This window comes from Rhinopithecus roxellana, chromosome 5 (assembly GCF_007565055.1).
Source record: "Rhinopithecus roxellana isolate Shanxi Qingling chromosome 5, ASM756505v1, whole genome shotgun sequence".
Lineage (NCBI taxonomy): Eukaryota > Metazoa > Chordata > Mammalia > Primates > Cercopithecidae > Rhinopithecus > Rhinopithecus roxellana.
In genome coordinates, this window is record NC_044553.1 from 135,744,336 (window position 1) to 135,771,897 (window position 27,562).

Consider the following 27,562-nt stretch of genomic DNA (forward strand, 5'->3'; position numbering starts at 1 on the left):
CTACCCTGTGGGTTCAAGTGATTCTCCTGCCTCAGCCTCCCGAGTAGCTGGGATTACAGGTGCCCTTCACCACGCCCAGCTAATTTTTGTATTTTTAATAGAGATGGCATTTCACCACGTTGGCCAGGCTGGTCTTGAACTCCTGACCTCAGGTGATCCACCCACTTCGGCCTCCCAAAGTGCTGGGATTACAGGTGTGAGCCACTGCCCCTGGCTGTATGCTACTTTTTGAAGGAGGTCAAGAATAAAATCCCTCTGGGAATTCCTAGTAATGTATTTCAATTAATTTCTTTCTTTTGTATCTTGAAAATAAGCATATTGGGATATAGACACATAATGCCCCTTCCCCGTATCCTATCCCTCCCATTTTTTATCTACTTATTTTTTGTAACTTTGATTTTAGGTTCAGGGGTACATGTGCAGGTTGTACAGGTAAACTCGCATCACAAGCATTTTTTGTACAGATTATTTAGTCACCCAGGTACTAAGCCTAGCACCCAATGGGTTATTTTTTCTAATCCTCTCCCTCTTCCTACCCACCACAAGTGTTGTTTTTCCTCTTTGTATCCATGTGTTCTCATCATTTAGCTCCCACTTACAAGTGAGAACAGGCCGGACATGGTGGCTCACTCCTGTAATCCCAGCACTTTGGAAGGCCAAGGCAAGCTGAGGTCAGGAGTTCGAGACCAGGCTGGCCAACATGGTGAAACCGCGTCTCTATTAAAAGTACAAAAAATTAGCTGGGCGTGGTGGTGCACGCCTGTAATTACAGCTACTTGGGAGGCTGAGGCAAGAGAATCCCTTGAACCGTGGAGGTGGAGACTGCAGGGAGCCGAGATCACACCACTGCACTCCAGCCTGGGCGACAGAGTGAGATTCCATCTAAAAAAAAAAATACATATATATATTATATACACACACATATATATAATATATATACACCTATATTATATACATATATTATATATACACCTATATTATATACATATATAATATATACACCTATATTATATACATATATAATACACATACATATATAAATATAAAAAAATAAGTGAGAACATGGTATTTGGTCCTCCCATTTTTAAATATCTGATCATGAACAAGCTGTGGAGGCAAAATGTTAGTTTAAAATGTAGTAAGTGTGTGGTAACTACCTACCATAATTTACTCCTTACATTCCTAGCAATTTCCTATCTAAATAGTAGAATATTTTTTTCTGAATTAAGTTTTTTCATTTTGTAGAGATGTTTCATTATGTTGTGTCAGCTGGTCTCAAACTCCTGGCCCTGAGTGATCCTCCTACCTCAGCCTGGAACATTTTTATTAATTCAAGCTTTTGCTGTATCTGTTACGTACATGTTTCTGAACTACTAGCTTCACCTCACATCACAAAGAAATAAACCACAGACTGAGAAAAACAACATTCTCATCCAAAACACCACGAATAACAGAGGATTAAGGGGTAAAAAATTCCAAGAATTGTATGCAATTTATATAAAATAGACCAGACTCATGGTAACTCATCTTTATTGGTATGACCATGTGATATAGTTGTATTCAAAGCAACATACGGTATTTCCCTGCAACAAAGAATTAACATAGTTAAACTGGGCTCTGTTTTAGAATGAAATGAGGAAGAAAACCAGGATGTGGTTATGGATACCACTCTCTCGGTGAAATGAGGAAGTAGCAACATTATATTTGCATTTTATGATCCCAAGCAACCACTTTCCCTCACCTCCTTCCAGTTTAACACTTAATTTGCCTCCCTCCTTCCCCATATCTAATCCAGCATTAGAAAACAAACATGATCTATCACAGGAAAGGAATGACATTCCCTTTCCCTCTACGAGCTGAATTTTTGTAAGAAAATGGCAGAAGCTGGCTGTTTTCACTGCTAATGTTAGCTACTGGGAATATTCTATTGAAATGAACTTGAATAATTTAATACAATCCTCTCCATAAACTGTAGAGGCAAATGCTCTCCTCAGCACCCCCACATTTCCTTGTATTACTTCCTCCACGAATTGTTTTCTGATTAACCCTATGCTACTCAGATTTTTTTTTGTTCTATATCTTCATATAATCTAAGCATTATTTACTTGTATAATGGTTTTGCAAAGGCCCATAACTTTAAAATGTTTGTTTCCTCAACAAAATTAGAAACTACTTAAGAATAAAATCTGTGTGTTCTAATTCTTTCACACAAAGGATACACAGGCAGCTCCCAACACTTAAACCACCAATTTACTTTCTGTAAACATGAAACAAGTTCCAAAGAAAACATACTCACAAACAAAGTAATTCAGATGCATCTTGTTGGTTTCATTCATTCATCACACTTTGAGCACCAGCTGTCCAAGCTCTAAGGACAATCCCCTGATCAAAAACTGCCCTTGGGGTCATGGTGGCTCACTCCTGTAATCCCAACACTTTGGGAGGCCAAGGCAGGAGAATCCCTCGAGTACAGGAGTTTGAGACCAGCCTGGGCAACATGGCGAGACGCTGTCTCCATTTAAAAACAAAAAACAAAAAAACTACTTCTCATTGCCTACCAAACTTCTTACTTTGATTTTCAAAACACAATTTCTCTTCTATCTACATTCCAGATTCTCCCAAACATTCTTCATGCCTTTGCCTATCCCCTCATCCAGGAATGTGCTGTCTGCACCACAATCAGCACTTGCCTCACCATGTATAGCACTTGCTCACATGTAAAGCACTTGCTATACATGTCAATTATTAAGTTTTGACTATGCATCTACACTAGGAGAGGTCCTTGCAGATAAAGTTTTTAGTTTGAATATATAAATAAAACTTCAGCTACCATCGGTCATAACTGCCATCAACTCAATCTAGTAGGAGGACATAGGCCTGTGAACAAGTAACTGTAATACTGCACAACCTAGGAAGGGTATGGTAAGCTGTCACTGAGGACTATACAAAATCAACCTACTGTAGATGCACTCTGGGTGGACAAGCTCAGGGGTAGAAGGGGGATCAAAAAGTGTTAAAAATGTGGGCTGGGAACAGTGGCTCGCGTCTGTAATCCCAGCACTTTGGGAAGCTGAGGCAGGTGGATCGTTTGAGGTCAGGAGTTTGCGACCAGCCTGGCCAACATGGTAAAACCCCGTTTCTACTAAAAATACAAAAATTATCTGGGGAGTGGTAGCACATGCCTGTAATCCCTGCTACTTGGGAGGCTGAGGCATGAGAATTGCTTGGACCCAGGAGGCAGAGGCTGCAGTGAGCCGAGATCACACCACTATACTCCAGCCTGGGCAACAAAGCAAGACTCTTGTCTAAAAAATAACAATAATAAAATAAAATAAAAAATATTAAAAATGTGTTTGGGTTTTAAAAGATAAAAGTTAGGGCTACTGGACCAATTTCTGAATGTAGGGCTTTGCCTGCATTAGGTATTCAAAAAACTTATTTACCTTGTTTGTAAATTAACTTGCAGGGCAATGAGTAGGATGGCCAACTTGTACTGGGGCTCAGATGGAGTACAAGATGGTTGAGATGAAAGGAAGAATGCCTAGTCTTGAGTTCTCCCAGGAGTCACTTTTGAATCCATGTATCTACTGACTGGTTTTGTCTTCCTAGTAACTGACAATGTTTTCTTGATGGACTCTTCCCATTTCCACGTGACCACTATCCATTACCTGAATAACTGTTTCTTCTACAATGTTCACTGGCTCGTCTCAGCGGTGACTCTGCTCACCCCACACCTGCCTCTTTTCCTCAGACACACAGGGACCACAAAAAAACTATAATGTCTTAAGTCCTTCTCTAATCTGGCATATTCCCCTGGGCTAAAAGACAACCTTTTGCCATGGGGGACATGCCAACAACACAGAGGCTTGTTTTATTTTTAGTAAAATCAGACATCCTTAACCCTCATTTTATTTATTTATGGAGATCAGGTAACACAAACATAATGTATAAAACTCCAGAAGTGAGCTTCAAGTCAATAACAAATTAAAAAAAACAAAAAACCCTTCAGAGGTACAAAGGAACATGCAGAGAAAAATGAACTGAATGAAGCCCTTTTCCCCAGAGACAACGGTGCTCATATGTTTACCATTCCTAAAATAAGAGTGTTGTTTACTGTAAATAGAATCGGTTGGCTACATTCTGTATTACAGCTTGTTTGCCTGCGGAGAGGAGCTGATGTGTGAATCACCCAACTACGTATAATGTATCTATGAGAAAACACATTATTAATTTCAAATAATACAACCTTTTCAGAAAATTGTAAACACAACCTGGGATTCAGCACAGGGGTAGGAATAGAAAGAGCATGGCTTTTTCACTTCACAGTCCTCTGTCCACACAGCAGCTCTGACACCAGGCATCTTAGGAAACATTATTCAACTTGTGACTTTTTGATTTCTAATCCATAAAATAGGGATAGTGCTGCCTACCTCCTTAGGTTCTTCTTGATTAAACACATGTTGAATACTTTGATATCTTTAACCTTGTTTTCAGCTTTCTTTGTAGAATGTTTTCATTTAACCACACCTGGAATATTTTAATTTTTATGTGTACCCAAATTTCCAAGAAAAAACTTTTGTGCAAAAATACTAAGATTTCTATAAAAGGCTTTTATTTACAGAATCAAAAACTCCCTAACAATTACCTTTTGTTCTTCTCTTTCTGTTGCATGGTGACACTTCTCAATTCTCCAATGCCTCAAGAAATCTCGAAGGTATCCAAAGAGGGTGAGTACACCATACCCCACATATGTGAGCACAGCAACCAGCATTGGTGTTTCTTCAAAAGCTTCGTTAAACGGTCTTTTATATAGTCCTCCATTTTGTGTAACATGATGGATCTAAAAGAAAGGTTAAATATGTTTATTTCCATCATGGTAAGAAAAACATTCCTACCTAAAATCTAGGTCCTCAGAGATTTGCTGAATTATACCTTAAGAATTTTCTAAGTTCCACGGGGCACCGTGGCTCACACCTGTAATCCCAGGACTTTGGGAGGCTGAGGCAGGCAGATCACTTGAGGTCAGGAGTTCAAGACCAACCTGGCCAACATGGTGAAACCCCGTCTCTACTGAAAATACAAATATTAGCCAGGATTGGTGGCACACACCTGTAATCCCAGCTACTTGGGAGACTGAGGCAGGAGAGTTGCTTGAACCTGGGAGGTGGAGGTTGCAATAAGCCAAGATCACATCACTGCACTCCTGCCTGGGCGACAGAGCAAGACTCCATGTCAAAAAAAAAGAATTTTCTAAGTTCCAACCTCACTGGAAACAAGGAAAAAAAAAAAAAAGAATTTTAGGCCAGGCACAGTGGCTCACGCCTATAATCCCAGTACTTTGGGAGGCCAAGGCGGGTGGATCACCTGAGGTTGGGAGTTCAAGACCAGCCTGACCAACATGGAGAAACCCCATCTCTACTAAAAATACAAAACTAGGCGGGTGCGGTGGTGCATGCCTGTAATCTCAGCTATTCAGGAGGCTGAGGCAGGAGAATTGCTTGAACCTGAGAGACGGAGGTTGCGATGAGCTGAGATCACGCCATTGCACTCCAGCCTGGGAAACAAGAGCGACACTCCATCTCAAAAAAAAACTAAAAAAAAAAAAAGAATTTTGTAAGTGATAGTCAAATGTAACACTAAGAGGTGATCCCAAAGAAAACGCTACTTGTTTTCTTTTGGATCAAGGCCAGGATGGTCTCAATCTCCTGACCTTGTGATCTGCCCGCCTGGGCCTTCCAAAGTACTGGGATTACAGGCATGAGCCACCAAGCCCGACCGGCCTACATGTTTTCAATAGAAATAATTTATAAATTATATGCATTTCAGATGAACAGTAAAAGAAGGAGAGCAAGAAGGACTGTGTAAGGACACCACCTAACACTGATCTTTATCATTATTTGATTTTCTTAAATAGATCCTAAAATGCTAGCGTAATTTCTTTTGTTCTAATAAAAAAAGCAAAAAACGTAAATCAACAAGAGAAAGCCTATCCCAAAAAAAGTACTATATTAGCTTACAGACAAAGAGATCAAAAGTTCAAAAGTAAATTCAGCTTTAGAATGTAAAATATTTGTAAATGTTTTACTACCACACATTCTCAAAGCCACCCAGCCATAGTATTCCAAATAATTATCAGCAGTAGGCCCCTGTAGAAATACGTAGTTCAAATTAACCTTTGTCGGTAGTGATAACACAAGTAAATCACGCAAAAAACTAAGATGTTATATTACATAAGTGTGGTCTAGGCTGGGTGCACTGGCACATGCCTGTAATCCTAGCACTTTGGGAGGCCAAGGTGGGCAGATCACCTGAGCCCAGGAGTTTGAGACCAGCCTGGGCACATGGTAAAATCCTGTCTCTACAAAAAAAAAAAAAAAAAAATACTAGCTGGACATGGTGGCATATGCCTGTAGTCCCACCTCCTCAGGAGACAGGTGGGAGGATCACCTGAACCCAGAAGGTCAAGGCGGCAGTAAGCCATGATCGTGCCACTTCCCTGTAGCCTGGGTGACAGAGTGAGACCCTGTCTCAAAAAAAAAAAAAAAAAAAAACCAAAGTGTAGTCCAGCATTATATAAAAGTAAAAAGAAAGTGAAATCCAAAACAAGGGGAAAAACTGTTAGTAACCATCGTGAATTCCTCTGTCCCCCTTCATCTTAAGTATTCATTCCCAAAAATTGTGATATTATCCCTTGTTTTAACTTTTGGGATACTTGGACTTTAATACACAAAAACCAAGCTACTTTACTTTCTATCTCATAGATGGTAACTTTTTGCTTCTTGGTCAATTTTAATGGAAATCTTGCTTTATAGAAGAAATCTGCTAGACAAGTTTGTGTGTTAACTTTAATCTTAACTTTGGAACAACTGTAGTAAGGATGGTTAATCAAAATTTACCAGAGGCATATTGTCAATTAAGCATCATGAAAAGTCCCAAAGAACTAAAAGATCCTTCCTTGTCCTCTCAGGCAATCTGATCAGAGATATGATATAAACAAAAACAAATTAATGAAATTTACATAACTATACAATCAATTGTTATACATATCCAAGGGGTAAAGATATTTTAGAGTATCCTATCCTGGTAATGTTAGTTTTGGAAAGCTGCTTCAGTGTTACAAATTGGAATAGTTTGGAAAGACACAGTTGTATGTGACAAAGGACAGGCATTCAGATAGGCATGGCAGATGGATGGAATCTGTTGGTACTGATTCAACTTGATGATCTAAATAACTTCTGAAAACTATTCACAAACTCATTTAGGTCTTCATCAATCTCTTCCACATAGGAGAAAGTTTGGTGTCAATATTTAATACTTAAACATTTATGTGGGAGTAAGGTTGTAATGTGTTTAGAACAGAATAGCTAAAATTGAGCCAATACCTGAAGACAGAAAATTGTTTAAAAATTAACAACATAACAATACAAAAAAGTTATTAAGCCGGGCAAAGCAAAATGAAAAGCAATTTAAAAGACAAAAAAAAAATTAACTTTCTGATCATCTTTTTAAAAACTGTATCTGAAAATATTTTGCCTTAAGACCAGTGCTGAACTCTCCCTAACTATGAAATTATTTAAACTATTTACTCTCAACTGTACACATCATTAAAAAGCCTGGAAATCACAGAACCCCCCTGCAGTCTCTAACCAACCTGCAGCAAGTTGACAGGTCAGGAATGCTGTGGGTGGGTCTCTTTGAAAGATATCTGCCTTAATTTCAGCCACACTCACACGGGCAGGATCAAGTCCATTCATACCGTAGGCTGGACTCTCTAGGGAGGAGGGTGCTAAACCATTATGAAGAACTGTGTGATTTTACCAAAGCCTTATTCAAAATTAAATGTATTTTAAAGAATTAAGGTTCAACTAAGAAGTGGGTGGGGTTTCTTTTTTTCCACCTTTAGAACTTGTGAAAAGAAGTGACTCTGGAATGTGGTTTCAGTCAAAACAGAGTGACTGATGTTGGGGGGGGGACGCGGATGGGCACGCCAACTGACACGTGGGTCTCTCAAAGGTGAAAAGCCTTTAAACTCTGAGAGAACAAAATCACTTTACCTTTAAGAACTGATGCTAAATCTTGTCTTTCACATGATTCAAATAATAATAACGGTATTACTCTCTTATACATAGGTAATAATCCTTGAGGAAAAACACCAGGTCTGTTTTGTTCATCATTGCACATCTAGCACCCAGGGTAGTATTTATGAAGTCTTAATAAATAGTTAACACTTGATAACATTTCGTATCAGTCTGTTCACAGTCTGCTCACGTTAAGCAAAGAAGAATGTGATACTATCTTAGCACGATTAATCAAGGAAAGATTTAGGAATATCAAGAAATCTTTGCTTGAACGGTAATATTACTGTTGAAGAAAATACAAACGCAAAGGAAGAAATTTTTTTCAGACAAGACTATAAGCACACCACCATAAAACACTTTACAGAACAAGAGAAGGAAAAAAAAAAAAATCAAACTAATGAGCCATTTTGTCCACATGCCTGTGGGCTGTCAACCATGTTTATTAAGCAGCTGAAAAGGCACTCCTAACCAAAGCAATAATGGGAAAGTATAGTAAAAGATAAGCCATATGCGTAATACATTTATTTCCATATGACTAAAATTGTCTGGAAGGAGACACAAGAAACTCAGGTAAGGAGTGGGGTGGGAAAAGAAGGCATATTTTTTGTTCATAACCTTCTAAACTGGTTTGATTTTTCTTCTTGCTTTTTACGAGTATGTATTACTGAATTTTTACTTGTCATTTTTTTTTTGAAGCTTAAACTAAATTTTGTCATTGACTTAATTCACCATTTGGACTAAAACAGAGTTAATAAAAGCAAAACATGCCTATCATCACAACCTCAGTCACCTCACTATCGATAGCCTCTCTAGTGAATTCTCATCTACTTATGAGTTCTCAGCTAGACCTTCCATGCTACGAGTAAGCTCAAGCCTACACTGCAATCCCAGATTCCTTTCCAGAACTCCACATTCACATTTCCACCTGCCTCCTATATAGTTCCACTTAGACTTCATGGGCGCCTCAAACTCAACAAATCTAAAGCTGAACTTGTCACCATCCTAACCCTCCCTCTCAGTGAAAACCTGACACTCCTCTTCTATTACCTATTTTGGTCAACAGCATCACTATCCAGTCTACCCAGTCTCCCAAGTTTGGAGTCATCTTTGGCTCCACCTTATTTTCTGGCTTCCAGATAGAATTAGTAATGACTTTCTGTGCTTTAGTCCAAGAGCTTCTTGTGGGGCACAAGAGAATTTTAAGGAGGTAGAAAGTTGTGTTTTTGTTTTTGACAGCATCTGACTCTGCCACCCAGGACGGAGTGCAGTGGTGCAATCATGGCTCACTGCAGCCTCTACCTTTCAGGCTTAAGTAATCCTCTGGCCTCAGCCTCCCAGGAAGCTGGGACCACAGGCAAGTGCCACCATGCCCGGCTTATTTATTTACTTATTTATTGTAGAGATGGGGCTTCACTACATTGCCCAGGCTGGTCTCAAACTCCTGGGCTCAAGCTATCCTCCTGCCTTGGTCTCCCAAAGTGCTGGGATTATAGGCATAAGCCACTGTGCCCAGCCTAGTCTACAACTTTATTCAGATTTTGCCAAACGTCCTAATGATATCCTCTATAGCAAAAGAAAACCCTGGATTATACGTTCCCTTCTGTCTTTCTCAAGTCTCAGGAAAAATTTTTTTTAAACAATTAAAATAAAAAAGTTTTTAGTGCACTGTAAACTGACTTAGGAGAAATGATCCTGAGTAAAGGTTTCAAGAATCCCACGAAAGGACAGGGAGTAACTATGTTATGATGCAGTAACAGCGAAGTAATTACTAAGAAACAGAAGCACACATTTCTGATATGAATACAAAATCACAAAAGCATGATTTCCTTAAGCAAATAAGCACATTCCAGCTGCATGCTACAGCAGGATAACAGAACCTGCCTAGCTGGTGAATGGTTTGGAACATTATTTTTAAAAACTTAATGTCTAATGTGAACCACCCATTATTCTTCAGCAATCAAAGAACTGTTATCATGCTTTGTCCATTAAATGAACCCTACTCATTTTCAAGTGGTGTGTTTCTGTTGTTCCTTAAAATCCGTTCTGCTGAAACTGTCCTTTCTTGGAATTTTACTGAAATGTACTGGCCTCTCCCTACTGCATACCACACATATTAAAGAGAACAGTTTGGAGCTTTACACAAATCACATAGGCTATACCATGCTCTGAATGTGTATGTTCAGAAGTGTCTCCTTTTTTCAGCAAGGAAATTTAGAAAAGGAGGAAGTCCACAGTTTTTCTTGTAATCGGCATAAATTTCTTAATTTTTGTCAGTAAGTATCTCATGCATAATGGAATGAAAAATGTTTCCAAAACTAGCTGTGAAACACATTTATATTTTGACATTATCATTTTCCTATTGAAAACCCCCAAAAGGAGATCTTCAAGCATATATGGAGTGGAACATTTCCATTTCAGTTCACTGGCATCCTGTACACACTGGGCACTGATGTCTGCCCAGGAGTTATCACACTAACTGGCCACCCAAGCCTCTGCTGTAACACTTTTCCACCTCTAGATAAGCATCGCAGTGTAAGAGATGCAAGAGTCGGAAGACTGGAGTACAAGTGCAGCTCTGCCACAAATTCTGCATCTTCATCTGAGCTCTCCTCCACCTCTGACATGTTCTGAGCCTGTAATACCATACCCTCCACTCTGTCCCCTCCACGTGCTCCAATCTGGTTTTGTGGTGCACACCACTGGAAAGGCAACCTGGTTTGTGTCAATTTCCCTTCTCTGGAAATACTCCCTCATATGCAGGGATGGGCCCCTGGTGGTCACGTGTATGCTTTGTGATCATATTTCCTGGACCATAACTGATGGACACAGCACCGACACCTATGCCAAAAGAAATCCAACAACCCTCTTTTATGGGGATTTAAAATGTCAGTGGGGAGAGAGTCTGAAGGGCAGTGGGTCTCCAATGTCCTGAAGAAAGGGTTCACAAACTCCTGCCGCTCAGGTCCCAAGAGCTGTGGCAATTCCTGCCTTTCTGAGACCTGTTCAATTTCATCCCCCATCCCTTTTTTGCATACCTATTGTCCTTCCAATAAATCACCTTTTTGCTTAGTTTAACCAGAGTCAGTTTCTGTTACTCTCAACTAAAAAAGTTAACAGACAGAGATTCTATATTAAAATCTCTTAGAACTTATTTTCTACATTTTTATTGAGTATTTGTCATGTTAGCAGAGCCTGTCAACTTTAAGGGCTTCAAGAAATTTTTGAAAAATATTTCCTGGCCGGACGCGGTAGCTCACACCTGTAACCCCAACACTTTGGGAGGCCAAGGCGGGTGGATCACCTGAGGTCGGGAGTTTGAGACCAGCCTGACTAACATGGACAAACTCCATTTCTACTAAAAATACAAAATTAGCCGGGTGTGGTGGCGCATGCCTGTAATCCCAGCTACTCAGGAGGCTGAGGCAGGAGAATTGCTTGAACCTGGGAGATGGAGGTTGCGATGAGCCAAGATCCTGCAACCACATTCCAGCCTGGGCAACAAAGCAAGACTCTGTCTCCCCGCCCCCCAAAAAAGGTAAAATGACAAACTCATGTACACACATGCTAATCTGGAATGCTACAAACCAAATTAAAAACACTGGTTATCTTGTAGTGGAATGGCTGGCCACTTTGACTTCCTACTTTAAACATTTGGCCTATTTATTTATTTTGAGACAAAGTCTCACTCTGTTGCTGCCCAAGCTGGAGTAGAGTGGCATAACCACTGCTCACCGTAACCTCAAACTCCTGGGTTCATGTAGTCCTCTCACCTCAGCCTCCAGAGTAGCTGAGACTATACAAGTGCTCGCCACCATACCTGGGTAATTTTTTTTTAGATGAGGTTTCCCTATGTTGCCCAGGCTGGTCTTGAACTCCTGGCCTCAAGGAATCCTCCCAGTTTGGCCTTCCAACGTGCTGGAATTGCAGGCGTAAGCCACCATGCCTGGCCCAGAACAAACTTATTCTTATGTCATGTTTGTGTAACAAAAATTCAAAAAACAATGAGACTTCCACTTCCAGGATAGCTTTAATAGAGAGAGGAAAGCTATTGCTTTCACAGTAACAACTAGATAAACCATATAGATTATTCAAATAAATAAATGGCTTTAAAGATTGAAGAGCTGTCTTCTATGCATAGCAAAGAGAACTAGCAGAATTAAAATTCCACAGGGAGAAGAGCCCTTTCTAGGTGAGCTGAAAGCGCCAGCCATTTTCTCTCTCCTTGTGGTACTACTTGCAGAGCTTCAGCGTGAGTGATGATAATTGGGGCTTGCCATAGGCAGAACTCCAAGAGAAAGAAAAACCAGCAGAACTTTTGACAGCTGTATGGGTTGGCATGACAGACTATTCCATAAGAGCCCTAAATTTATGACCAGTTTTCTACACAGGACATTTTCCTCCAGCTGGGGAGGCTGGAGGCCTGAACGAGAAAGAAAGGCAAAGTGAAATTAAGCACAATCTCACAGTGCTTAGCAGATAAAGCTAGAGGGAGTGGTCTGTAACAAACATACAATGGATCCCACCCTTGAGATACACTGAACTGAAGGACTTAGATCTTCAGCCCAGTCCAACTCAGGTGTTTGGATAGAGGTGTTTTACACCTCACTGTATCTGCCTAAGACTGCACAAGGCAAAAACATTAACTTTAGAGTCTAAAGGTCTTTACACACATTGTCTAGAAATCTTCAAAAACTTCTGCTGCCGGGCGCAGTAGCTCATGCTTGTAGTTCCAGCATTTTGGAAGACCAAAGTGGGCTCCCTTGAACTCCTGATCACTAGGTCAGGAGTTCAAGACCAGCCTGACCAACATGGTGAAACCCTGTCTCTACTAAAAATACAAAAATTTGCCAGGCATGGTGGCACACGCCCATAATCCCAGCTACTTGGGAGGCTGGGGCAGGACAGCTGCTTGCACCTGGGAGGTAGAGGTTGCAGTGAGCCGAAACTGCACGCCACTACACTCCAGCCTGGGCAACACAGCAAGACTCTGTCTCAAAAAACAATAACAACAACAACAACTTTTGCTTTCCCAGGAGGTAGGGCATTGTGTGTGTGTGTGTGTGTGTGTGTGTGTGTGTGTACAGAATACAGCAGTCTACATGTTCACCTTCTTGCATCAGCACTGCTAGTCTAGGTAATCTGTCACAACTTGATCATCCCTCCCTTTAATTTCACGTGCCCAGAGAAGTGGAGATTTCTCATGTTCAATTTTTTAACATTTTCAAAACTACAAAATAATTTTTTGACATTAAAGTTTCTTCTAGGAACCCAAAGCCCTATTCCATTGAGAAACTCAAAATCAACATAATCATTTCATTTTTTTTTTCACTCATTCTACGAATACTTAATTTCTATCTATATGTCAAGAACCGTACTCTAGGCTGGGCACAGTGGCTCATGCCTGTAATCCCAACACTTTGGGAGGCCAAGGCGGGAGGACTGCTTGGCTCCCAGGAGTTTAAAAACAGCCTGGGAAACACAGTGAAACCCTATCTCTACACAAAATTTTTAAAAATTAGCTGGATGTGGTGGTGCATGCCTGTAGTACCATCTACTGGGTAGGCTGAGATGGCAGGATCTCTTGAGCCCAGGAGGTTGAAGCTGCAGTGAGCCATGATGGCGCCACTACACTCCAGCCTGAGTGACAGAACAAGACCCATCTCAGAAAAACAAACAAACAAACAAACAAACAAACCGTACTCTATATTTGATGATACAAATAAGAGGTAATCCTTGTCTCCAAGAATTGTGCAGTATTTCTTTTTTTAAAGAGACCATGGGTGTAAATACAAAAGGGAGCTAGGAAATCATTTTAAAGAATATCGCCTAAAGGAATTTATATTTAATATGCAAGATGAAAAACACATACAAAGTAATAAGCATTTCTCTTACAAATGTTTCTCAAGCTGTCTCTTCCTCTTCACTTGACTGACAAAATCAAGGAAAGCAGGTTAAGCAATTTGTCAACAGTTGTGGGAAAGTTAAATACCAAAGTTGGAACTAGAGTCCAATTATTTATAGTTTGGTGCAAAAGTAATTGCCATTACATGGGTTTTGCCATTAAAAGTAATGGCAAAAGTTGGCCGGGCGCGGTGGCTCAAGCCTGTAATGCCAGCACTTTGGGAGGCCGAGACGGGCAGATCACGAGGTCAGGAGATCGAGACCATCCTGGCTAACACGGTGAAACCCCGTCTCTACTAAAAAATACAAAAAAATTAGCCGAGCGAGATGGCAGGCGCCTGTAGTCCCAGCTACTTGGGAGGCTGAGGCAGGAGAATGGCGTAAACCTGGGAGGCGGAGCTTGCAGTGAGCCAAGATCGCGCCACTGCACTCCAGCCTGGGCGACAGAGCCAGACTCCGTCTCAAAAAAAAAAAAAAAAAGTAATGGCAAAAGTAATTACTCTCAATAGCAAAAAAACACAATTAGTTTGCACCAATCAATACATATTCTATTTGCCATTCCTTAGTTTATATTGCCTGAGATTTTCTTTTTTTATTTTATTAATTCCATGGCCTTCCAATGAATTGAGATGTTCTAAGAATCAAATTTTCCTTTAATTATTTCAGAGGTACTACAATTTAATCGGATTGTTTTAAAATAATCAGTGGCTTAATATTAGAATTTTACTTCACATTCATCTTCCATACTTATTTTTGCTATTTAAATAATTAGCTCTTTTTGTTATTCATGTTATTAGCTACACTTAGATGGAAACAGACAGTTATATGGGTTTCCTCTACTAAGAAAACGTCTGTTTCTAGGAAATGAGGTTTGGCACCAACTAATTTAGTTGTCCTGGAAATAACCTGCTTGCCTATAAAAAAGTCAAGCTTACACAGGAGGCAATAAAGACACTACCCTTTAGCACAACCCGCAGAGTTCTTCAGCACGTGGTGGACTGCAGTCCAGCCAGGATCACAGGCCCGGTTTCTCAGCCCAGCTTCTTGGCGTTTGAAATCAATGTAAGAAAAGAGCAGAGAAAAGAGCTGACGCGTTTCCCCTTCCTTGTAGCACCAGCCGGCGTCTCACAGCTGAAGCCCTTGGTAAGACAATGGAGAGGGTGCTGCAGAAGTCACCACTGGCCCCACTGCCCTGTAGGGAGAGCTCAGGGAGAGGTGATGAAGTATACCAGAGTGTGCCAGACCCCCGGGACCTTCTCTGGCCTCTTCCTATTTCTCACAAGCGGTCCCCTCATGCTAGTAAGAACATTCAGCAAACCGCTATTGTTTTAAACCATTTGCAAACCTGATACACTATAAATGAGGCTATGGGTTTCTTTAACGGCTTATGTATCACCACAATTCATTTCTTTCTTATGTCTATAACATTATTTTAGGGAGCTAGTTTTTGTCAACCAGGAGCATATGTATGAAATACGACACAATAATTATCATCAAAAAATAGAAATAAAACTCTACTCAACATCTAGCTTTATCAAAACTTAAGATTTAGCTTATATGCTTTAGATCTTTTTTCCATTAAATAAAACATTAAAGTTATTGTTCATTCATTTAACACTTATTGAGTCCCTGCTATGAGCTAGGCATGATCCAAGCACTAGAAATACACTCCTGTGAGAGAGGCAGACATCAGATAAGCAAACAGATATACCGTCTCAGGTCACACTGCTACAATGAGAATAAAACTGTGGAAAAAGAGCATTTTAAACAGGGTGGAGGTAAGGTATAAGCAGATGGACTTGGAGTAGGGAAGAGAACTCTGTAAAAAAGCTTTCCAGGCTGAGGTAACTGTAAAGGCTAAAGTCCCAGGGACCCCAGGCATGGTGGCTCACGCCTGTAATTCTAGCACTTTGGGAGGCTGAGACAGGAGAATCGTTTGAACCTAGGAGGTGGAGACTGCAGTGAGCTGAGATTGCACCACTGCGCTCCAGCCTGGGTGACAGATTGAGGCTCCATCTCAAAATAATAATAATAATGATAATAACAATAATAAGGCCTCAGGGAGGAGGTGTGCTTGATGACAATGTGTTTGGGGAACATCAGAAAGCCCAGACTGGCTAAAAAGCAGTGACCTGGCAGGATATGAAGTCAGAGAGGGATGGGAAAGTTCATGGCGGACCTTGTAAACCCTATTTTGTATTTTGTTATCAGTGACAGGAGGCCATCAGGACAGTGTCAAGATCTGACATGTTTAAGTAGTTCTCCAATCCTTTTAAGAAGTTTGTCCTGGGGAAATGCTATATTTCCTTTCCTCCCCAGAGGAATTGGGAATTTGGTGTTTATCACTCCCTTGCATTTTTTTTTTTTTTTTTTTTTGAGACGGAGTCTCGCTCTGTCGCCCAGGCTGGAGTGCAGTGGCCGGTTCTCAGCTCACTGCAAGCTCCGCCTCCCGGATTTATGCCGTTCTCCTGCCTCAGCCTCCGAGTAGCTGGGACTACAGGCGCCCACCACCTCGCCCGGCTAGTTTTTTGTATTTTTTAGTAGAGACGGGGTTTCACCGTGTTAGCCAGGATGGTCTCGATCTCCTGACCTCGTGATCCGCCCATCTCGGCCTCCCAAAGTGCTGGGATTACAGGCTTGAGCCACCGCGCCCGGCACTCCCTTGCATTTTTAAATACTTTTACTATATAAACACATGGCCATAAACAAGGTAGTATTCTCCTGCATGCATTAGTACTGCATTCCTTCAATAGTATTGCTGAATAATATCCTTTTATATGGATATACCATATTTTATCTATTCATCAGTTGATAAGACATTTGGATTGTTTCTACTTTTTGGCTATTATAAATAATGCTGGGCTAGACACAGTGGTTCACGCCTGTAATTCCAGCACTTTGGAAGGCCGAGGCGGGTGGATCACTTGAGGTCAGGAGTTCGAGACTAGCCTGACCAACACTAGCCTGACAAACCCCATCTCTACTAAAAATACAAAAAATTAGATGGGCATGGTAGCGCGTGGCTGTAGTCCCAGCTACTTGGAAGGCAGAGGCAGGAGAATTCTTTTTTTTTTTTTTTTTTTTTGAGACGGAGTCTCGCTCTGTCACCCAGGCTGGAGTGCAGTGGCCGGATCTCAGCTCACTGCAAGCTCCGCCTCCTGGGTTCACGCCATTCTCCTGCCTCAGCCTCCCACGTAGCTGGGACTACAGGCACCCGCCACATCGCCCGGCTAGTTTTTTTTGTACTTTTTAGTAGAGACGGGGTTTCACCGTGTTAGCCAGGATGGACTTGATCTCCTGACCTCGTGATCCGCCCGTCTCGGCCTCCCAAAGTGCTGGGATTACAGGCTTGAGCCACCGCGCCCGGCCTGCAGGAGAATTCTTAACCAGTGGGGTGGAGGTTGCAGTGAATCACACTGCACTCCAGCCTGGGCGACAGAGTGAGACTCTGTCTCAAAAAAAAAAAATTGCCACTCATGGTGGCATATGCCTGTAGTCCTAGATAACTTGGGAGGCTGAGGTGGGAGGACTGATTGAGCCCAGGAGATGGAGGCTGCAGTGAGCCATGTCATGCCAGCCTGGGTAACAGCAACACCCTGAATCAATCAATCAATAATGCTGCTATTATAATTAATATAAAAGTTTCTGCCAGAACATGTGTTTCATTTTTCTTGGGAGTAGAATTACTGGTCCATATGCTAACTCTATGTTTAACTGCTTCCCAAAGTGGCTGCATCATTTTATAAATCCACCAGCAATGTATTAGGATTCTAATTTCTCTATATCCTCATGAACACTTAATACCTGGTTTATTATTCTAGCAGTCCTAGTGGTGTGAAATGGTATCTCACTGTGGTTTTGTTTAGTTTTGTATTTTTGAGACCGAGTCTCACTGTCGCCCAAGATGGAGTGCAATGGCACCATCTCGGTTCACTGCAACTTCCACCTCCTCCGTTCAAGCGATTCTACTACCTCAGACTCCCAGAGTAGCTGGGATTATAGGCATGCGCCACCACACCCGGCTAATTTTTACATTTTTAGTAGAGACGGGGTTTCACCATGTTGGCCAGGCTGGTCTCAAACTCCTGACCTCAAGTGATCCACCCATCTCAGCTTCCCAAAGTGCTGGGATTACAGGCGTGAGTCACAGTGCCTGGTCATATACCTTAATATTTTTTAATTAAATAGAGATAGGGTCTCGCCACATTGCCCAGGCTGATCTTGAACTCCTGGGCTCAAGCAATCCTTACACCTTGGCTTCCCTTAGTGCTGGGATTACAGGTGTGAGCCACTGTGCCGGCCCTTAATATGTATCTTTTGGAGTAAGACTGGATCACACTCATAGTCTCTGTACAACTGCATATTTCACGGCACTTAGAAATTATCACAAAATAGTCTGGTACAGTGGCTGCAATCCCAGCACTTTGGTAGGCTGAAGCAGCAGGATGCTTGTGGTCAGGAGTTTGAGACCAGCCTGGGTGGCTGGGTGTGGTGGCTCATACCTATAATCCCAGCACTTCAGGAGGCCAAGGTGGGAGGATCAATTGTGCCTAAGAGTTTGAGATCAGCCTGGACAACACAGTGAGACTCTGTCTCCCTCTCTCTCTCTGTCTCCCTCTCCTTTATATTTATTTATTTATTGTTTGTTTGTTTTTTTAAGTAAAAAAGAAACTAGCCTAGGGAACATAGCAAGACCCAATCTCCCAAAAAGAAAAAAAAAAAAAAAGGCTAGGTGCAGTGGCTCAAGCCTGTAATCCCAGCACTTTGGGAGGCCAAGGCAGGCTGATCACGAGGTCAGGAGATCGAAACCATCCTGGCTAATACAGTGAAATCCCATCTCTACTAAAAATACAAAAAAAAAGAAAAAAAATTAGCCAGGTGTGGTGGCGGGCACCTATAGTGCCAGTTACTCGGGAGGCTGAGGCAGGAGAATGGTGTGAACCCAGGAGGTGGAGCTTGCAGTGAGCCGAGATCACGCCACTGCACTCCAGCCTGGGCGACAGAGCGAGACTCCATCTCAAAAAGAAAAAAAAAAATTAGCCCACTGTAGTGGTGCACACCTGTGGACCCAGCTACTCGGGAGGTTGAGGTGGGAGGATCGCTTGAGCCCAGGAAGTTGAGGCTGCAGTAAGCTATAACTGCGCCATCACAGGCCAGGCTGGAGTGAGACCCTGTCTTGCAAACAAAGCAAACAACAATAACAAAAATTATTAGAAAGCAGCAGACCGATTTACAATAGACCACATTAAAAAACAAACCTCCAGCTGGGCGCGGTGGCTCATGCCCGTAATCCCAGCACTTTGGGGGGCCGAGGCAGGTGGATCACCTGAGGTCAGGAATTCGAGACCAGCCTGGCCAACACAGTGAAACCTCCACCTTGTCTCTACTAAAAATGCAAAAATTAGCTAGGCCTGGTGGTGCATGCCTGTAATCCCAGCTACTCAGGAGGCTGAGGCTGGAGAATCACTTGAACCCGGGAGGTGGAGGTTGTAGTGAGCTGAGACGGCGCCACTGCATTCCAGCCTGGGCGACAGAGTGAGACTCCGTCTCAAAAAAAAAAACCTAACACAGAGATTATCCCAATGCTTTACGATCTCACATTAAACATGTATTATTTCTATAATGAGAAGTAAAAATGATTTTTTTTAAAAAAGGAAAAACAGCCGCGTCAAGCTTTGTAATAAAAAGTAGTCTTAAAGACAAACTTAAGATAAATTTTCTAACAGTAAATGGGTCAAGCGCAAAGGATTTACTTTTTAATCGGTCACAAATTGTGAATTATATTACATAAGCTTCTCAGAAACTACCCAGAAGGGAACTGCCTTTGACTCCACAAACCATTTATTTAATCAAGTATGGCACACCCACTCAGAATGCAAACACTGCCTCTACCCATCCCTCTGAATTGCCTATTCTACCAATAAACACTGCTTCTTTCTTTCAAAAATTGAATCTAATTAAATCAACCAATTAACTGTCTTGCTCAAAGCAGTGCAAGTTTCTATGGCACCTGGGCAAACCCTAAAAAGTGGGTAAGTCTGACTTTTCTGAACATCCTAGTTCTAAAATACTACCTTAAGAACACAGTTGCTCACACATTTCCCAAGAATTCCTGTTAAAGAAAATTCCTAAGTATCTCAAATAAGTGGAATTCTTCAACTGCAGTTATGTAAAAATCAAGATATGCTTCCCCTTAAAGCAAAAACTGAAATGAAAATGTTGTCCTGCAAGTTGTAATTACATTATTTCTGAAAAGCCTTGAGGTATCTGAGGTATCTTATCAGAACCTGCTAAATCTAAACAGGTATATGACCATTCTAACTATTTCTACCGTTACGGCCTCATAACTATCTTCTCCTTTTCCTTAACTATCACATTAAATCCCCAGTTACTGTTTCCCCTCAGTGGAAACAAAAGCTAGTAGCTATTCAGTAAACCAGCTTTCATTAGTTATTTATTTGCCTCCTCCTAAGAAGCAAGACTAACACTTTGTTCTTTCTACTTTGCTTGTCTTATTATTTAACATAAGAACATAACTTTTGCCCCAATTCCTCGAGATAGAATTTTTTATTCTGACAGCCAGAGAGCTCTCATCCTTCTAATATCTCATTAAAACTACACCCAGGCCGGGCGCGGTGGCTCAAGCCTGTAATCCCAGCACTTTGGGAGGCTGAGACGGGCGGATCACGAGGTCAGGAGATCGAGACCATCCTAGCTAACACGGTGAAACCCTGTCTCTACTAAAAAATACAAAAAACTAGCCGGGCGAGGTGGCGGGCGCCTGTAGCCCCAGCTACTCCGGAGGCTGAGGCAGGAGAATGGCGTGAACCCGGGAGGCGGAGCTTGCAGTGAGCTGAGATCCAGCCTCTGCACTCCAGCCTGTGCAACAGAGTGAGACTCCGTCTCCAAAAAAAAAATAAAACACTACGCCCAAAGGGAACAAAGTTAGGGTCAAAACTGTCTCAAAGGTAGTTAATTTTTTTCTTTCATACTTTTTAACTAATTGAGGAAAGTAAAAGGAAAACCTAAATCTCCAAAGTTCTATACAGAAATGGAAGCTCTTTTAAAAAGAGCTGTTAACATGGAGTTTTAAAAACAAACACACGAACAAACTATTGTATTTCAGGGACAACCAAAACATGGCATTTACTTAATCAAATGCTAAATCCACAGAAGAAATCTGGTAATTAAGATCACGGAATAATGCAGTTTGCTATAGAGAAAAACTTGCTGCAAATCCCCTGGAGATCTTTAAAAACAGCACAGAATTTTCTATCAGGACTGATTTTAATAAAGTCCTAAAAAGAGATAAAGGACTGAATTACATAAACTCTCAAAGGTTCTTTCCAATGCTAATGTAAAAGTTTCCCTTGGGCAAATTGCCACACTTTACCTCAAATAAAGGTTTGTGCTCCTCCCACTCATCTGAATAGCAAAGAGGAAAAATTACTGCTTTATTGTTCAGCTGCTACTATTGTGAAAACTGTGTGTCTACTGTCATCACTAAACAGCAATATCTGATTGTTTCATAACTCCTTAACACAGCATCTAGTTAATCAAATTCTAGACCCAAATTCAAGAGTTGTTCTTTTACTATATACATTCATTCACCCCTTCAAGCACAGAAACATACTCGAGAGTGTAAAGTGATCTTAGACGTTTGTGACTTCTCTCCTGTTCATTAAAAGACATGGTGGGAGATGTGAGGAAAATAATTTACATCTCAACCACGTTGTACTCTAAATTCATATTCTAGTAAAAGCATGACACACAGCTGTATGCATATTTTTGATGGCACAGTTGGCAACATTTCCTTCAGAAAAATGGGAAAGACAGGTAGAGGTTGGAGCACAAGCACATCGCTTTAATTAAAATGAAAACAACTTTTAAAAAATGTTAAGATATTGTATAGCTCTCATGTAGTTACCAAGATCTCTCTTTTGTACAAGAAAAGAAAAAAAATTCACAGACAATATTCCTCCATCTGAGAGTGCAGAAAGCTCCAGATCTGAAGTCTGTTTAAAAAATACTGGTGAGAAGTAGTTTTCTAGAAGGGATACTGCAGCCCTCACAGCATTTCAACAGACCATTCTTTTAAATGCCACCAATGTGCCTTGAGTGAAACTTTTATAAAACATGTCCCCAAAAGTCAACCAAATGTTATTTACACAGATTTTAAAATGTCACGTTAGTACCTTGGTATTTCTTCGCCTTATTAGCTGACAAGCTCTGAAGAAGTATCATTCTACAAATGCTAAATTGTTAGAGATTATGGGAGAAAGGTCCTTGATTTCCTACTAAATCAGAACATAACTCACAGGGATTGAAAGCAGCATTTTAACACAAAGCACCTCTGAAGCGTGAACACCTCTCTTGACTTCCTTTTTCATGTAAAAGAAAAATCATACCTCGGCCGGGCGCGCCTGTAATCCCAGCACTTTCAGAGGCCAAGGCAGGCGGATCACCTGAGGTCAGGAGTTCGAGATCAGCCTGGCCAACGTGGTGACACCCCGTCTCTACTAAAAATACAAAAATTAGCCGGGCGTGGTGACGGGTGCCTGTAATCCCAGCTACTCGGGAGGCTGAGGCAGGAGAATCGCTTGAACCCACGGGGTGGAGGCTGCAGTGAACCGAGATCGCGCCACTGCACCCCAGCCTGGGCGACAAGGGCGAAACTCCATCTCAAAAAAAAAAAAAAAAAAAAAAAAAATCATACCTCACTCATTCACCTACAATGTATTTTCTAACTCCTACCCGTTAAATTTCCCTATTACATTCTATACACCACAACAATTTTGTCTTATAAGTCGTTTACATTGCTAGGAAAACGACAAACTATTCCACTGCTTATAATGAGCTCATTGTTATCACTTCCTCCCTCACACAATTATGTCTTTAAAAGTGAAAACAAATCTTTTGATCTGTGTATTACTTCGCTTTGACACCTTACAACTTCAGGGGAGGTCAAGTCTGTTTTACTTATTCTTCCCCTCAACTCTCAGTCTCAATATCTCACATGACCTGGAAAAATGCTTTATTTTCTGCTTCACACCAAACAGTAACAGATCTATCCATCGTAACACTCATCTGGGGTGGAGCCTGCCAGATATTTATGTTAAAGCCAAATTAAGATCACCATCCTATCAAAACTGCAACGGTCACACTCCTGCTAAAGGGGAACAGGGTACTTTCTAAGTGTTCCTTAGTATCTGTACAAGACTTAAACGTATTAAAGTCAACTGGAAATTATCGCAACACTCTCTTCCAGGAACACCGATCTTGCATCTTTTTAACCAGCTCATCTTTAAAAACACATTTCAACAGAATACTTGTCAGTCTAGAGCACTGTAAGGTTGATAATAAGCACTGTCTTGAATTTAGAACTTTTCAAAATATTTTAGAACTGCCTGAACTTGGTTGATGATTCAGCATGGTTAATTAGTATAGTCATCGCAAGTCACCACCAAGCTAAACAATCCCCTTGTGTGAGAGCACTCGTGTTCAGAAAAGGGTCGAAGGAGTCACCCAATTCAACCTGGAGCCTGAGGTAGAGTCTCACCACGAGCAGAGTTAAGAGAATGATGCTTTCGAGGGACCAGCTTGGATTCCCTGCCAGATCTACGGACCAATGTCCTGCTTGGGGAGCGAACGTGGTAGTCCAGAATGTGGTTGGGAGAGGCTGGGTGTGTTTCCATCTGACACCACCGCCTAACTTTCTTTGCCTCTTAAGGACCCCATGGGTGGTTTTCTTTGGAAGGCTGCAGGACTTTAAGAGGAAGCAACAACCTCGGGGGTTTGAGAAGGGACCCTCGGGAGCCCCTGGGTAGCTCCCAGTGGGGTCCGAGGGGTCCCTCATTGCTTCCCCTGGGGGCGGCACACACTTCTGGCAGGATGGGTCAGAGAAAGGTACCCGGAGCTCTGAGCAGAACCCAGAGCTCCGGAGGGAAGGGAGGAAGACCTCCAGGCGCGGAGACGTGGGGAGCCCCCCAGCCGTCCTTGAGCTTCCAGGCTCGTGGAGGTCGGGCCAGCGGCCGGACACTGCCGCCCACACCTGCGAGCTGTGCCCACCCGGTGGATTGCCCAGCGGATGGCCCAGAGACCTCGCCCTGCCCGGCCGTCCCTCCGCCAGCCCGCACCGCCACCCCGGCCCTGCGGCGCGGGCCCCTCGTACCTGGCTGGCGGCGGCTGCGGCTGCGGCGCTGCTCCTCACGTACCCGTTCCGTACTTCCCCGTTCGCCACGCAGCCATTCGCCCGCACCGTGCGGCGACAGCAGCAGCCTCCGGGCCCCGGCCGCATCTTCCTGGCAGCACCAGGCGCAAGGCAGGATCTGTGGGCGGCGGCAGCGGCAGCGGCGGCGGCGGCTCCAAGTCCCGCTCCGCACCCCACCCACCTCCCCGAAACCGGAAATGGCTGCAGCGCCGCCGCCAATTCCCGGGCGGGCCTTCACAGAGGGCGGGGCGCTCTCCGCAGAGGACCCGGCTCGCCCAAGGCCACGCAGCGAAGAGAAAAAACGGCAGGGACCGGCCGAGAGGGATGTGGTCCTGAAGACCGCTGACCTATCTGGAAGAGAAGGAGGCGGACCCCATGCTGCTGCCTGGCCAATCACGGACGAGAGCAAAGCGCCTCGCCGGAGAGGGGGCTTCTCTAGAGGGATTCCAGGGCCTGGCACCTGATTGGAGGCCGCGCCCAGGTCCTGGGTAGGGCTTGCCTGTTTAATGGTCCAGACAGAGAAGGAGGCGGAGCCCAGGGAAAAGTAGCCAATTAGAGTGTGAGGAAAGAAAAGGGGCTGAGCCGAAGTCTCTAGAGCGGGTTCCCAGGTTCTCCAGGACAGGTGGCGCAGTGTCTGCCTTTGCCTCACGGGAAGTTCTGGGCTTTATGTCCTAGCCCAAGACCCGCAGCTCCCGTATTTAATTAGCTTATTCCTTTGTGAGTATTTACAGAATAGATATTTTGACAATCTCTCACCATTCTTCAATTTGCGCCACACATTCACTATTTCTGAATTATTATAAGTAATAATTCAGATGTCTTTTCACGTGCCCTTCACATTTGCCCTTGGCAGGGTTTTCCATACAGCCTCCTTTAAAGTCTTTCCTTCAAAGTTAGAAAACCTGGTCTAATTCCAACTCTGCCAGTAACTGGAAGCTAAAACTTGAGCACTGTATTTAACCACTTTAGAAGCCAAATTCTTTAAAATAGAGTTAATACTTCCTGCTTCCTAGACTTATTGCAAGAATTATATCATTAACCCATTATACACCTCTTATAATACTTGGCTCGTAATAGGAGTATAATAAATATTGTTTTCTCACCCTTTTAGTTCCATCTTCCCATTGGGTTAGAAAGCAAGGAAACTGATCTACATTACAGTTAGAGACTTTCTGTTATCCATAAAGAATTTAGTGTCATAATTAAGAGTATGGACTCTGGAGTCAGTCTGGGTTTTAAATCCTAGCTGCGCTACTTACTAGCTGAGTGACCTCTATGTATCTTCATCTGTTCAGTGGGGATAATAATAGTTGTCATGAAGATTGAATAAGTTTATGTATGTAATGTATTTTGTACAGGACCTAGCAATTAGTAAGCATTCATTAAGTGTTGGTTACTAGTAATTGCTAAATGCACCTATGAGAATCCATGCAGTCTTCCCCCACCCTGCAGGAGCTTTAGAAAGGAGGTCCACAAGGTATCAGTTTTGCATGACTTAGAAGCTGAATAATCTAACAGAACGTGGGATCATGCATCCCACACATCCTATTTGAAGACAAACACTATTGATCTTAAAGTGAATATACGTCTATATGTATAAGGCTAAAAAAGAAGCATATGGCTGTGCTTCATGGAGCTTACATTTCAGTGAGAGACAAGAAAACAACAGTTAAAGACCAACCTAAGGCTGGAGAGATTTGGCAACAGGAGTCCTGATGAGGGAAGCTGAATGGCAGTGATGAGTCTAACCATGTAGAAAGTTTTCAGAGCAGGAATCTGGATGGAAGCAGGGCTAAGGGATTTAACTGAAGCTTAGGGAGTGAGCTGATTGAATTTGGAGAAGGCTTGTGAGGAAGATGCGCAATGAGATAGATCTTGGAAGATGAGTGGTACTTGGAGAGCTGGAACTGAGAAGGATGGAGAGGGTACTCTGAGGAAACCTTCAGAAACTCAGGTGCCGAGTCTGGAAAGAGCAAAGCCTGAACTGCAGGCTAAGAGGAGTAAAGGAGTCTGGCTAGATTAGAGGAATCCTGTTAGCCAATCCCTCCTCAGGGGTCTGGCCCCTTGTCTTGTTCTACCACTTACTCAACCATGTATAGTTTTGAACAAATCATGCAAACTCAGCCCTGGTTTCCTCACTGATCTTACAAAGTGTATACCTGTACTACTTACCTTACAGGCTTCTGTGAGCATCGGTGATATACAGATGATCTGATTACTTCACATGCCATTGCTAAATCACAAAAATGATGCTGCAGTAGGCAGTAGGAAACACCCCAGGCTCCATGTAAACAGGAAAACAACTCCTTCCAGAAGCATAAGCTGCTTAATCATCATTTTACAGTGTTCGTATGCAAAGTTCTATGCTAGGCACCAGGAAGACAACCCTTCTCTTCCTTCAAGATTACTCAAACCTCTTCAACTGTGAAGCCTGTTTTGAAGCCCAACCTCCCCACAAAATTAGTTGCTTTCTCCTCTATGAACTTTATACACACCTGTGTAAGCATGTAAGCACTGCTTTGAGATTCTTTGAGAGGGAGGTTACACACAATGCTTAGAAGCAAGAGCTCTGCAGTCAGATACACCATAATTGAAGACCAGTTTCGGCACTTAGAATCCTTATGATTTAGGCAAAGCTGCCTAACCTCTCCATGACTCAGTTCCTTCATCTGTAAAATGGGATATATCTCATAGAGTTGGAGAATTAAGAAAAGCATTTAGGGCTGGGCGCGGTGGTTCACGCCTGTAATCAAAGCACTTTGGGAGGCTGAGGCGGGCGGATCACGAGGTCAGGATTTCGAGACCATCCTGGCTAACTCAGTGAAACCTCGTCTCTACTAAAAATACAAAAAATTAGCCGGGAGTGCTGGCAGGCGCTTGTAGTCCCAGCTACTCGGGAGGCTGAGGCAGGAGAATGGCGTGAACCGGAAGGCAGAGCTTGCAGTGAGTTGAGATCGTGCCATTGCACTCCAGCCTGGGGAACAAGAGCAAAACTCCGTCTCAAAAACAAAAACAAACAAACAAAAAAACCCAAACAAGTAGCCAAGCCTCAGGCAATCACAGAAACCATACTTCAACCATTCAACAGGCAGCCAACTGTTCAGTGTTCAAATAAGGCAAAAGCCAAGCTATAACCATTCCAACTGTTTCTATGTCTCACTTCTGTTTTCTGTATGTTTCTTTCCTTTTTCTATTCATAAATCCTGTCTGACCATGTGACAGTGCCGGAATCTCTCTGAGTGTTCTGATTCTGGATGGGGGCTGCCCAATTTGAGGATTATTATTTGCTCAGTTAAATTCTGTTAATTTCTTTCTTTTTTTCTTTTCTTTCTTTCTTTCTTTTTTTTTTTTTTAAGACAGAGTTTTGCTCCTG

General features: G+C 42.4%; 1 protein-coding gene across 1 annotated transcript in view; it reads right to left on the reverse strand.

Moving 5' to 3' along the window:
* The window catches only part of SPTLC2 (serine palmitoyltransferase long chain base subunit 2), a 105,345-nt gene extending 80,849 nt beyond the window's left edge, over positions 1–24,496 (reverse strand). Inside the window, exons 1-2 of the mRNA XM_010382725.2 lie at positions 24,151–24,496; positions 4,646–4,840 (exon numbers count right to left, since the gene is read on the reverse strand). Coding sequence (XP_010381027.1) covers positions 4,646–4,840; positions 24,151–24,276 — 321 coding nt within the window. The 5' untranslated portion in view covers positions 24,277–24,496. The remainder of the gene's footprint in view (positions 1–4,645; positions 4,841–24,150) is intronic.
* Between the last annotated feature and the right edge of the window lie 3,066 nt (positions 24,497–27,562).